Genomic DNA, 14,335 nt, shown 5'->3' with positions numbered 1-14,335 from the left:
TGAAGATGATGTGATATCTTTCTCATTCTGAATATACAACACGAGTCAAGTTGGACATAAGGATTCTTTTTGGGGGCATTCCATGTATCTTTAGTTTAAGATCACAATATTCAGAAGTCTTTTTTATTGTATTAAACTTTATGCTAAAGTCAAAATCAGCCAAACAAATTTAAATTGAGAGAGTATTAGTATACATTATTAAGCTAAGAACAACTTGAAAGCCTATCGAAAAAAGTTCTATAACACAAATAATGACACTGATGGAACGAACATCAAAGTCGATATGTCCGAGTGGTTAAGGAGACAGACTTGAAATCTGTTGGGCTTCGCCCGCGCAGGTTCGAACCCTGCTGTCGACGTTTTTTTTCTTTTCCATATATAATAGCCAATGAGTTCCCATCTTTTTCTTTAAACAAAAACAATGAGTCTGGCCGACTCCTATGGAGGGCAAGAATCAAGGTAGAGGGTTAGTAAGTACTCGAGTATTGTCTAGTTTTCCCTAATATTATCGTATTTTTGATTTTATTACCTGTTATTTCCTTTACTTTAGTTACATCATGTTTGTTGTTGCTCCTGTACTTCTCTTTTATTTTTAGCATGATTTTTTTATTAATGTATTTTTTTTCATACTTGAGTTTTTATATAGAGTATATGTTTTACATGACGAAATAAACAATCTCTTTATACCTTCATAAGGAAACAACCTATCTACCTACGATGCCTACGGTATTACATTGAATTTGTTATTGTTATATATAGTGCATAGTTTAATTCTAATTCTCTCTAGGAATTTAATAATTTATATATAATAAAAAATTGTTTTTAATTTTTTTTTCGTAATATAATTTTTTGACAATTTAATTGAACCTATATATATCCATGGTTGTGACTTGTGAGGAGTACTAGTAGGTAGGTATATAAATAGATTATCGTTGTATTTATCATTTCTCCATTATGATAAGGAATGTAGTAATAATATTAACATGCATGTATGTTCATAAAATATTTATGTATAAATTTTAGGAATCACATAGTTTTAATATGAAATTACAATCTATCCCTATTTAGTTTGTAGTTATATTAATCCCTGAAAAAGTAAAACAAACCGGATACATAATATGTAGCTCGGATACATTAAAAACTAGTTCGAATACATTATAAAATAAACCGGATACATAATATGTAGCTCGGATACATTAAAAACTAGCTCGGATACATTAAAAACTAGCTCGGATACATTAAAAACTAACTCGGATACATTATAAAATAATTTAGAGTTAGGAGAGAAATAAGGGATTTTAGAGGTTTTTAGAAATAGAAGGGAATATTAGAAATAAGGGAAACATAAGACGTGTATTTCAGTAATTTTTCAAATAATTAAAGGAATGGATCGTTTCCTTTTGAGACAAAATATCCATATATATGTGGTATTCAAAGTTTGAGGATTAAAAGCTTATAATAAAGATAACTTTATATTTATAATTCGAATTCGAAACTCTTAATCAATTTTCTTTACCATTCTACCATAAAATTAGTAGTATCCAATGCTTTTGCTAAAACCAAAGCACATGAGGCTCCTCCTTCTTTTATGGACCTTTGCCTTTTTCACCATCTTTTCCAAAGTATATGGCCACATGCATGCAAAAGGCACTTCAATTTTAAGTTGTTATTTCTAGGCCAATTGATAAATACATAACATTTTATTTAGATATTTTGAATTATGACTTGTTCAATTAAGAATTTGAACGTAATTTCAAAATCCAATGAAGTAAAGGGATGTGATTTCGCCTTTGATCATAGGAGAACTGCGAAATTCATGAAAAATAGTGCGATAGTTTTTTTCGTAGCATAAATTTAAATTAATCATAATAATAAATTTCAAAAAGATAAACAGTTATAAAATAAAAGTGTTTGAAATAGACATTAATGAAAAGGATTTGAGAAAAGCAAAAAAATCTACTAGTACATTAGGGACATTAGGCATATGCACATAACTTTTTGGAGCTTTTGTCATGGTACAAGTAATTATTAGGGGAGCAATCTAAAGATAGAATCTTCTCTTTTCTTTTTACTTCTTGTTTTTACTTTTAGGAGGGTTAAATAAATACACCTCTGTTGATTTGACACATTTCTTAAGAATGTTTAATTAAATGTGAATTTTACAAAATTAACTTTATTAATAGTACTTTGAACTTTAAATTTGACTACTACTATTTCATGTTTGGAATTTTATGCCAAATGAAGCCCCAACCAATTTATGTTAAAGGTGATTAGCCTAATAAGCAAAGTTGGAAAATATTATAATACATGTTTGGTAGAGAGTGATGCTAACATTTCTCCAAATAAGTTGTTCATAGTGGATAAGGTACCAAATGAAGTCTTTCTTGTCTCTCACTTTAAGAAGCTACAAACACAAAGCCATCCTAGAGGTGTGTTTGGTATAAAGAAAAATATTTTTTAATAAATAATTAATTTTTTAAAATTTGATAAAGTAAATAAAAAATACTATCTCAAAAATGCTCATCGACAAACACTATGAGGATAGATGTAGCTAGAGGGGGATGGGGTTGATGGTTGCAAGGGATGGGGGCGTTGAGATCTTTTTTTTAACCCCCTCTCCCCAGGAGCTCTCGTATTTTTGCTTCCTTGGTGACTCGTTAACAACCTTTAAGGTTGAAAGTGAGAGGTGCTTACCATTCAAGCAACTCCCTCATGTCGAAAGATAATCTACTTGAAATATCATTTATGGAACTTACTTTTTCTATTTTTCATTAGATAAGTCATTTTTCTGATTTAAAAAAATAATATTTATCTAGAAAAAATATTTTTTTGAAAGATTTAACCACCAAACACCCCCTAATTATTTAAAATTATGATGTTTTTACCCACGCTATTACCATGGACCCTCACACAACTAATCTTCGCTCGCAAATAAAAATTCAAACCCCACTGAATCTAATTAAAAATGATATCAAAGAAATTAAATTAGAAAAAAATAAAATAAAACGCAATCCAATTTGGCCTCCTCTTTCTCTTCGCCGTCGATATCGCCACCGTTCGCCGGCGCCGGTAAATTTCTCAAACATCTCACAGTCTCTCCGTTAAGCTACATGCTCTGCTTCAGCGTTTATTAAATATCAATTTTGTAGTACAGATTTTTGTTCGAAGTGAATTGATTTTCGTTTTTAACTTTTAGCTCAATTTCTTAGTTCGCCAGAATTCGTGAATTTCTAATCTGTGCAGAAAATTTAAGTATATGAAATGAGTGATGCAATGCAATGCAAGGCGATTTGCGGTGTCTGAATAAGTAAATGCTTGTTTGAGTTTGCTTGACTGTGATTCAAGACTAAGTTGTTGCATACTGTGTTTTTGTAGTGTTTTTTAAGCTCAATCAATTGGGAGATTATTGGATGGATGCTTGCTTTCATGTGTAATTTTGTTCTTTATTTTTAGGGCTCAATGTTAAATCTTATCCTTTGGGGATGATAAGCTAATGAGGGAATTTGTTTAATCCTTGAATGGATTAAAATGCTTGTTAATGCTGAAATAGAAACAAAAAATAATTTCATTGGAATAGATTGGACCGAAAATTAAAGCGGAATAGACATAGAGGAGGATACATCTAGGCTATAGCCAATCCAAAAGGTTTTTGATTGAGGTGTTGTTATTGTTGTTGTTAGTTGTTACTTCATTGCTTCTAGCATAGAAAGACCTAAAAGTAATGGCGCTCTTGGCACTTCCCGTATTCCCTATTCTTTGTAATTTTTAGTCTAAATTGATTTTTCCTTGTAAAATTCATTCCCCTGTGTGTGGAACTCTATATGCTATCAATATGAGAGTTTGCTTAACAAGCACTGGCTTTTTTCCTGTTGCAGGGATTCAAGATGATTGGATCTTTTCTCACCAGAGGGCTTGTGTGAGTTTGGAAATGTTGCATTTATAAATGTTTAAGCACTAGTAGTCCTAGTTTTTCTATTGCTCAACACCCTAGTTGTGATTTTTCCTTTTCCTCGTGCAGGATGGTTTTTGGTTATGCTTATCCTGCTTATGAGTGCTTTAAGACTGTAGAAATGAACAAACCTGATATTCAGGAACTTCGGTTTTGGTGCCAGTATTGGTATATTGCAGCATTTGCTCTGTCGATCTCTTAAGTATCTTCTCATGAATCTTGGCTGTAACTTCCTCATTCCTTCTAATTTTCAGGATCTTAGTTGCTCTATTGACAGTTTGTGAAAGGGTTGGCGATGCTTTTGTTTCATGGTAATCATATGAAAATTTTGAATGTTCGTATAAACTAGTGTGAAATCCATCTAGTGTTAACACTTTAGTTATGCTTTGAAGGGTTCCAATGTACAGTGAAGCTAAGTTGGCATTCATCATATATTTGTGGTGCCCCAAAACTAAGGTATTCCGCGTATTATCATCTCCTGCGTGAAAGAAATTTTAATCTTTGATTAGTTCCGGTGGCATCTTTTGCTAATTGTTTCATTTTCTCATAAAATTATTGCAGGGAACAACATATGTATATGATTCCTTCTTTAGACCGGTAGTGTTAAAGCATGAAACTGAGATTGATCGTAATTTGTTGGAGTGGAGGACAAGAGCTGGAGATATGGCATATCTGTACTGGCAAAACTCTGCTAGCTATGTGCAGACTAGGTTTTTTGATATATTGCAGTTTATTGCTTCTCAGTCAACTCCTCACCCAACTCAGGTTTTCATCATAGTGTTTCAGAATTAATCTTGCTATTTCAATCATGTTCTGTCTTTGAGTCATGCTATTTACCAAAATCGTGTTAGTTGCTTGTCAAACTCTTATTTCATTAGCAGCACAAATTTGCTTGTGCAGTTATATAAATGGCTTTTCTATTTATTAACTCATATGGCTTTACTTGAGATCTCATTTTTCTAAATAGCACTTATGTGCTAGATGTACTTACAAGTTGTTCCATTTTTTGGGGATTTGCAGAGTATATTGGGTTGTGTTCTAGTTCTTACAAGATTATGGCTAATTAGCGTCATTAGGGACTAATTCGTGCATTAGAGATTGGAATTGAAGAAATAGAATTACGGCTGAAATTTGCTTGCCTATGCTTATTGCATGCATTTTGTCGCCTATTATCACGACTTCCCAGCTACAATCTTCTCTCCATAATTGTGTTGCTGGAATTTAACTCCCGTGTTTTAGAGGGTCAATTATGAGATTTTTTCTTGAAATTGCAGCCACAGAAGCAAAGCAGTAGAGGCCGCCAACGCACAGTAACACCACCAAAACGCAGATCAGTTGCCCCAGCTACAAAGGTACAGACTGAAAAACAAGCACCTCCTGCTTCTGCTGAATCTTCAAGTGAAAAAGAAGCAGACGCAAAAGAAAAGGTGAAGCCCTCACAACCACCTCCAGTGGCTACCCCTGCTTCTTCTGCTTCCTCCGTAAATGCACAAAAAACGACTCCAGCTGAAGCCCACACTCAAATCACCAAAGCTTCGAGTCTAAGCAAAACTCAAGTGATGCAGATTGATCAAGTGCCTTCCTCGGACAATCAAAGTGCAAAACCTCTTGTTGATACAGTCATGGAGGATAATCTAACTGCAAAACCTGTTGATACAGTCATGGAGGAAGCAGTTCGGGTAACACGTGCCAGATCAAGGAGGACACGACCTGCACCCAATCCTTGACTTGGTGGGGAAAAGGATACATTCTAGGATGTTGAGTTCAATGTATATGTCATATCTTCTTTCATTCATTATCTGAAGTTGTCCATGATTTTTTTAAGCATGGATTGAGAAATGATGGGTTGATCATGAGCCAATGAAACGCTGAGCTTCTTAGAGAGTTTCTGTAAAAGCAGATAGCCAGATACATATATCGCGCCGTCCTTGGGATGAACTTTAAAAGATTTCAATGATAACCTGAAGTAAAACTCAGTTCTGAATGCTCTACTATTTTGCTTTTTTTTCTCAAGGATTTTGCTGTATGTAAAAGTTGGTTTTTCCTTGCTTCAATTGGGTTAAAAGGCTTGTGCTGGACTAAGATATTTTACATGAAAAGTATTTTACTTTATACGAAGTCTTCACTATGCAGATGGAGATTTATACCTCAAATTTTAAGGGTGGCATGACTTATAAAGCTTTGAGAAAGAACTTTTGGGTGCTCTGAGCACCAGATCAATGCGCTAATACACACGAAAAATTAAGAAATTTGAGCTATTCTTAAAAAAGGATTTATAAATGTGAAAATAGGCGTGGAATAAATTGTGTGAATAAACGTGAAGGTTATCCAACTCATTATGGAGGTCCTCATAAAGTTTTTTGAGAAAAAAAATTGAATGCTTTGAGCGCCAAATTCATGGGTTAATACACACAAAAAATTAGGAAAATTAGGTAATTTCAAAAAAAGGGTTTGTAAATGCGAAAATAAGCTTTAGAAAAAACGGTGTGAGTATACGTGAAGGAACTCCCTAACTCATTATGGAGGTCCTCATAAATTTTTTTGAGAATTTTTTTTTGGATGCTCCGGGCACAAGATCAATGGGCTAATAATAGACACAAAAAATCAAGGAATTTGGGCGATTATTAAAAAAAGGCTTGTAAATGCGGAAATGAGGGTTAAAAAAATGGTGCAAGTATACTTGAAGGTTCTCCAACTCATGGAGGTCCTCATAAAGTTTTTGAGAAAAAAATTTTGGGTGCTCCGGGCGCTAGATCCATGGGCTAATACACACGAAAAATCGAGGAATTTGGGTGATTCTTAAAAAAGGGTTTGTAAATGCGGAAATGGGGATGTAAAAATGGTGTGAGTATACGTGAAGGTTCCTCAATTCATTAAGGAGGTCCTCATGAAGTTTTTTGAGAAAAAGTTTTTGGGTGCTCCGGACGTCAGATCCATGGGCTAATACACACGAAAAAATGGAGAATTTAGTCGATTCTTAAAACAGAGCTTGTAAATGCAAAAATAGGCATGAAAAAAATGGTGTAAGTATACGTGACGGTTCCCCAACTCATTTCGGAGGTCCTTATAAAGTCTTTTGAGAAAAATATTTTGGATGTTCTGGGTGTCAGATCCATGGGCTAATACACACGAATAATCGGGAAATTTGGGCGATTCCTAAAAAAAGGCTTGTAAATGCGGAAATGAACGTGAAAAAAAAGGTGAGAGTATACATGAAGGTTCCCCAACTGAATACAAAGGTCCTCATAAAGTATTTTGAGAATTTTTTTTTTGGGTGTTCCATGTGCCAGATCCCTGGGCATTACACATAAAAAATCAGGAAATTTGGGCGATTCTTAAAAAAAGGTTTGTAAATGAAGAAATGGATGGTAAAAAAATGGTGTGAGTATACGTGAAGGTTCCAACTCATTACGGAGGTCCTTATGAAGTTTTTTGAGAAATTTTTTTTGGGTACACCGAGTGCCAGATCCATGGGCTAATACATATGAAAAATCTGGGAATTTGGGTGATCCTTAAAAAAAGTCTTGTAAATGCGGAAATGAGGATGAAAAAATGGTGTGAGTATACATGAAGGTTCCCCAACTCATTACGAAGGTCCTCATATAGTTTTTTGAGAAAAATATTTTGGATGCTCTGAGCGCCATATCAATGGGCTAATACACACGAAAAATCAAAGAATTTTGGGAAATTTTTTTTGGGTGCTCCGAGCACCTGATCCATGGGCTAATACACACGAAAATTTGAGAAATTTGGGCGATTCTTTAAAAAGGACTTGTAAATGCGGAAATGGATGTGAAAAAAATGGTGTGAGTATACGTGAAGGTTCTCTAACTCATTGTGGATGTCCTCATAAAATTTTTTGAGGAAATTTTTTTGGATGCTCCAGGTTCCAGATCAATGGACTTATACACACGAAAAATTGACGAATTTAGGCGATTTGTAAAAAAGGGTTTGTAAATGCAAAAATGAATGTGAAAAAAATGATGAGAGCATACATGAAGGTTCCCCAACACAATGCGGAGGTCCTCATAAATTTTTTTAAGAAAAAATTCATGGGTTAATACACACGAAAAATCAGGAGAATTTGGACGATTTTTAAAAAAAGGCTTGTAAATAAGGAAATTGACGCGAAAATAATTGTATGAATATACGTGAAGGTTCCCAAACTTATTACGGATGTCCTCATAAAATCTTTTGAGAAAGTTTTTTTGGTAGCTCCGGGTGCCATACAGACGAAATATTGGAGAATTCAGTTGTTTCCTAAAAAAAGGCTTGTTAATGCAAAAATGAGCGTTAAAAAAATGGTGTGAGTATACGCGAGGGCTTCCTAACTCATTACGGAGATCCTCATAAAGTTTTTTGAGAAAAATATTTTGGATGCTCCGGGCACCAGATCCATGGACTAATACACACGAAAAATTGAGAAATTCGGGTGATTCTTAAAAAAAGGCTTTAAATGTGGAAATAGGCGTTAAAAAATTGTGTGAGTATACGTAAAAGTTCCCTAACTCATTACAGAGGTTCTCATAAATTTTTTTGAGAAAAAAATTGTGGATGCTCCGGTTACCAGATTAATGGGCTAATACATACAAAAAATTAGGAAATTTGGGCGATTCCTAAAAAGGGCTTATAACTGCGGAAATGGCGTGAAAAAAATAGTGTGAGTATACGTGAAGGTTCCCCAACACATTACGGAGGTCCTCATAAAGTTTTTAAAGAAAAAAATATTTGATTCTCTGGGAGCCAGATCTATGGGCTAAGACACACGAAAAATCAGGACTTCAGACGATTCTTAAAAAAAGGCCTGTAAATGCAAAAATGTGCGTAAAAAAATTGGTGTGAGTATACGTTAAGGTTCCCCATCTCATTACGGATGTCCTCATAAATTATTTTGAGAAAAAAAATTGAATGATTCGGGGGCCAGATCCATGGGCTAATACACACAAAAAATTGGAGAATTTGGGTGATTCTAAAAGAAGAACTTGTAAATGTGAAAATAGGCGTGAAAAAAATGGTGTGAGTATACGTGAAGGTTTCCCAACTCATTACGAGGTCCTCATAAAATTTTTTTGAGATTTTTTTTTGATACTCTGGGCGCCAGATCCATGAGCTTATACACATGAAAAATTGGGGAATTTAGGTAATTCTTAAAAAAAGGGAATGTAAATGCGAAAATGGACATGAAAAAAATGGTGTAAGTATACTTGAAGGTTCCCCAACTAATTACAGAGGTCCTAATAAAATTTTTTGAGAAATTTTTTTTGGATACTCCGGGTGCCAGATTCATTAGCTAATACACAAGAAAAATGAGAAAATTTGGGTGATTCCTAAAAAAGAACTTGTAAATGTGAAACGGGTGTTAAAAAATGGTGTGAGTATACGTGAATGTTCCCTAACTCATTATGGAGGTCCTCATAAAGTGTTTTGAGAAACAAAATTTGGGTGCTTCGGGCGCCAGATCCAAGGGCTAATACATATGAAAAATTGGGTAATTTGAGCGATTCCTAAAAAATTGCTTGAAAATGCAAAAATGTGCTTGAAAAAAATGATGTGAGCATACGTGAAGGTTCCCCAACTCATTACGAAGGTCCTCATAATGTTTTTGAGAAAAAAAATTGGGTGCTCTGGGCGCTAGATCCATGGGCTAATTAATACACACGAAAAATTGAGAATTTTGACGATTCATAAAAAAAGCTTGTAAATGAGGAAATAGGCGTGAAAAATATAGTGTAAGTTTACGTTAAGGTTCCCCAACTCATTACGGAAGTCCTTATAAAGTTTTTTGAGAAATTGTTTTTGGATGCTCTGGGCGTCAATTCAATGGGCTAATACACACAAAAAATTGGAGAATTTGGGCGATTCCTTAAAAAGGGCTTGTAAATGCGAAAATAGGCATTAAAAATGGTGTGAGTATACTTGAAGGTTCCTCAACTAATTACGGAGGTCCTCAAAAAGTTTTTTGAGAAAAAAATTATGGATGCTCTACTCGCCAGATCACTGGGCAAATACACATGAAAAATTGGAAAATTTGGGCGATTCTTAAAAAAAGGCTTGTAAATGTGGAAATGACTGTGAAACAAATGGTGTGAGTATACGTGAAGGTTCCACAACACATTACGGAGGTCCTCATAAAGGTTTTTGACAAAATATTTTTGGGTGCTCCAAACGCTAGATTCAAGGGTTAATACACACGAAAAATCATGAAATTTGGGTAGTTCTTAAAAAAACAGCTTGTAAATGTGGAAATGAGAGTGAAAAAATGGTGTGAGTATACATGAAGGTTCCCTAACTCATTATCGAGGTACTCATAATGTTTTTTGAGAAAAAAAAATTGGATGCTCCGGATTAGATCCATGGGCTAATACGCACGAAAAATTAGAAAATTTGGGCAATTTCTAAAAAAGAGCTTGTAAATGTGGAAATGGGCGTGAAAAAAATGGTGTGACTATACTTAACGGTTCCCCAACTCATTACAGAGGTCCTCATAATTTATTTTTGAGAAAAACAATTTGGGTGCTCTGGGCGCCACATCCATGGGCTAATACACACGAAAAATCAGGAAATTTGAGAGATTCCTAAAAAAAGGCTTGTAAATGCGAAAATGGACGTAAAAAAATGATGTGAATATACGTGAAGGTTCCCCAACTCATTACGGAGGTCCTCATAAAGTTTTTTAAGAATTTTTTTTTGGGATGCTCTAGGCGCCAGATTCATGGGCTAATACACACAAAAAATTGGAAAATTTGAGCAATTCCTAAAAATGTGTTTATAAATGCGAAAATGGGCATGAAAAAAATGGTGTGAGTATACATGCAGGTTCCCCAACTCATTACGGAAGTCCTCATAAACTTTTTTGAGAATTTTTTTTTATGCCCTAGGCGCTAGATCCATGGGCTAATACACACGAAAAATTGGAAAATTTCGGCGATTTCTAAAAAAGGGCTTGTAAGTGCGGAAATTGACGTTAAAAATGGTGTGAGTATGTGTGAAGGTTCCCCAACTCATTGCGGAGGTCCTCATAAAGTTTTTGAGAAAAAAATTGGGTGCTACGAGCATCAGATCAATGGGCTAATACACACGAAAAATTAGGGAATTTGGGTGCATGATTCTTTAAAAATGGCTTGTAAATGAGAAAATAGACGTGAAAAAATGGTGTGTGTATACGTGAAGGCTCCCCAACTCATTACGGAGGTCCTCATAAAAAAATTTGGGAATGTTTTTTTTGGATGCTCTGAGCGTCAGATCCATGGGCTAATTAATACACACGAAAAATCGAGGAATTTGGATGATTCTTAAAAAAGGGAATGTAAATGCGACAGTGGGCGTGAAAAAAATGGTGTGAGTATACGCGAAGTTTTCCCCAACTAATTACGGAGGTCCTTATAAAGATTTTTGAAAAAAAAAATTGGATGCTCTGGGCGCTATATTCATGGGCTAATACACAAGAAAAATGAGGAAATTTAAGCGATTCCTAAAAAGGGCTTGTAAATGCGAAAATGACGTTAAAAAATGGTGTGAGTATACGTGAAGGTTCCCTAACTAATTATAGAGGTCCTCGTAAAGTTTTTTTAGAAATAATTTTGGGTGCTCCGGGCGCCAGATCCATGGGCTAATACACATGAAAAGTCGGGGAATTTGGGCGATTCTTAAAAAATGTTTTGTAAATGCGGAAATGCGCTTGAAAAAAATGGTGTGAGCATACGTGAAGGTTCCCTAACTCATTACGAATGTCCTTATAAAGTTTTTTGAGAAATTTTTTTTGCATGCTCCGGGCACCAGATCAATGGGATAATTATTACACATGAAAAATTGGGAAATTTGGCGATTCCTGAAAAAGCTTGTAAATGTGGAAATGGACGTTAAAAAAATGGTTTGAGTATACGTGAAGGTTCCCCAATTCATTACGAAGGTTCTAATAAATTTTTTTGATAAAAATTTTTTGGGTGCTCCGGGAGCCATATCCATGGGCTAATGTATGCTACAACATTTGACAACTTTGGTTTGTGAATTTTGAAATCCGATTTTTAAAAATACTGTATCATTATCATACCAAATTATTTCGGTATGATTTAGTCTTATATTTTGTTGTATCGGAAATTGATAGGCTTAGTTTATTTGATTTTGACTAATTGCATGTGCTCATGTATATATGAGGGAATTATGACCGACTATTTAAGAAAGTAAAAATTACTTTCTTTGTTAAAATTACACAAAAAAATGCATCCAAGATAGAGCATCAAACTTTCAATGTCTAAACAATTAGCTTTGTGGGTCCATCCACGACGACCTAGTGAACTATATTAGTAGCCTATACGGACCCACACCATTTTTTTTTTTTGGAGATTATCGGTCACAAAACATGAATTTAGCAAAATCTCATTCTTTTGTGCATAATAGTCCACGAATTCTTGGAATATGGCCAATTGACTTCGTTTGGCCTCAAATAATGTAGGTCCATCCAAGACAACCTAAGTGAATAATGGTAGCCTAAACATGATCCACATCATTTTTTTTAGTTTATGGGGTCACAAGCTAGGAATTTAACATTAAAATAGTCTTTTGTGTATGTTAGTCCATAGATTTTTTGAAATATGGTCGGCCGACTCTGTTTGAAATATGGCTTCCAGACGATTTATTTGTGAAACCTTTACGGAACTCTTCGTAGGGATGGTGGAAGTACGTACAGTCTCACAATTTTTTTGAGTCATTTTTGGGCATTTAGGGGCCAATTTACAGGAAATAGGTGATTTTTCTCAATTTTTTGCGTGTCTTAGCCCATGACTGATTTAGTGATACGGCTTCCGGATAATTTCTTTGTGAAACCTTCTGTAGGGAGTTAGGGAGCAGTACGAACAGTCTCGCATTTTTGAGTTTTTTTTGGGCATTTAGGGGCCAATTTATAGGAATTAGACGATTTTTTTAGTTTTTATGTATGCCTTAGCTTATGAATATTTTGGTGATACGGCCTTTGGATGATTTCTTTGCAAAATCTTAACGGAACCCTCTGTAGGAAGTTGATGAAACATTACATACAGTGTCACCATTTTTGAGTCATTTTTTGGGCATTTAGGGGCTAATTTACAACAAGTTATTCGTGTGTGTTAGCCCATGAATATATGTGTGATATGACTTCCGAATAATTTCTTTGCGAAATCCTTATGGAACCCTCCATTGGGAGTTGGAGGATCAGTATGTATAGTCTCACCTTTTTGAGTCAGTTTTGAACATTTAGGTGCCAATTTACAGGACTTAGGCGATTTTCTCAATTTTTTGTGTGTTAGCCCATGAATATTTTGGTGATATGACATTTAGAAGATTTCTTTGTAAAATCTTTACGGAACCCTCCGTAAGGAGTTGGGGGAGAAATATGTACAGTCTCACCATTTTTGAGTCATTTTTGGGTATTCAGGGGTCAATTTCACAATTTTTTGAGTTATTTTGGCTTATTTAAGTGCCAATTTACAAAAATTAGGTGATTTTCTCAATTTTTTTCGCGTGGGCAGAGTGAACTATAATTATTCATTGGTATGGTATTCAATATTTACTTTTTGTAAATATGAAATATCATACTAAATCCTATTGTAACTAATTATGTTTTTCTTTCTATTTTTGTACTTAAATATATTCTAGCATGTTTATGTTAGTAGTCATCGATTTTATACCATGCAACAAAGACGTTAGTTTGTAGATTATCGAAGCTTATGCAAATTTTCTTGAAGAGAATATGGTATATGTAGACTTTATTTCTATCTTTATGGCATAGAGATGTAGTTTTAATATATACACCCTCGCTCGATAGAAAAAAGAACAAGAAGAATTTGAAGCATGATAGCCAAAAAAAAAAAAAGACAAACAAAATAGCAAGATACAAAACAAATGAAGCAGCAGATAATAATACACATAAAAGAAAAGAATTAATTAACATCGCAATCATCACTAAATAATACTACTAATAAGGAGAAGTGTATGAGCCTATCCATTACATCAATTTGCGTACGATAACACTTAACTACGTCTAACCTAATCTTCAACCTCTGTATCTCTTCTTATCTAGAGTCATGAACTTAGTAAACTAAAGTTATACCAAAACATGAGAAATGTTGTGATAAAGTCAATAAACTTCCTTTTACATGAAATGTATCACATAACTATTTATATCACAATAGGGACTACACGAGTGACATTCATCATCTAGCGCACGCGATCGAGCATAGATCGATACGAAAAAAGAAATCGTAAATTTCAAGTCGATAAAAAATTAGACAGAATATCTAAAGATTAGCCTTAAATTTAACGCGTTTTATTTAGATCACTTCTTAAAAGTTTTTTTTTATACATATATTACTATGTATAGTATATATATATATATATATATATATATATATA

At 34.3% G+C, this 14,335-nt stretch overlaps 1 protein-coding gene and 1 non-coding gene across 2 annotated transcripts; both read left to right on the top strand.

The window, feature by feature from the left end:
- Positions 1 to 277: 277 nt before the first annotated feature.
- Positions 278 to 359, top strand: TRNAS-UGA (transfer RNA serine (anticodon UGA)). The gene has a single exon. It is a non-coding gene; the product is annotated as a tRNA-Ser (tRNA).
- Positions 360 to 3,032: 2,673 nt separating this feature from the next.
- Positions 3,033 to 6,037, top strand: LOC125862737 (putative HVA22-like protein g). Its single transcript, XM_049542871.1, has 7 exons — positions 3,033 to 3,069; positions 3,876 to 3,916; positions 4,019 to 4,117; positions 4,204 to 4,260; positions 4,342 to 4,405; positions 4,511 to 4,714; positions 5,224 to 6,037. The coding sequence occupies exons 2-7, from the start codon at positions 3,885 to 3,887 to the stop codon at positions 5,674 to 5,676; spliced, it is 909 nt and encodes a 302-aa protein (XP_049398828.1). The 5' UTR covers positions 3,033 to 3,069; positions 3,876 to 3,884; the 3' UTR covers positions 5,677 to 6,037.
- The last annotated feature ends 8,298 nt before the right edge of the window (positions 6,038 to 14,335 follow it).

This window comes from Solanum stenotomum, chromosome 4, assembly GCF_019186545.1.
Source record: "Solanum stenotomum isolate F172 chromosome 4, ASM1918654v1, whole genome shotgun sequence".
NCBI classification, from domain to species: Eukaryota; Viridiplantae; Streptophyta; class Magnoliopsida; order Solanales; family Solanaceae; genus Solanum; species Solanum stenotomum.
This window is presented reverse-complemented; position numbering and strand designations above follow the sequence as displayed.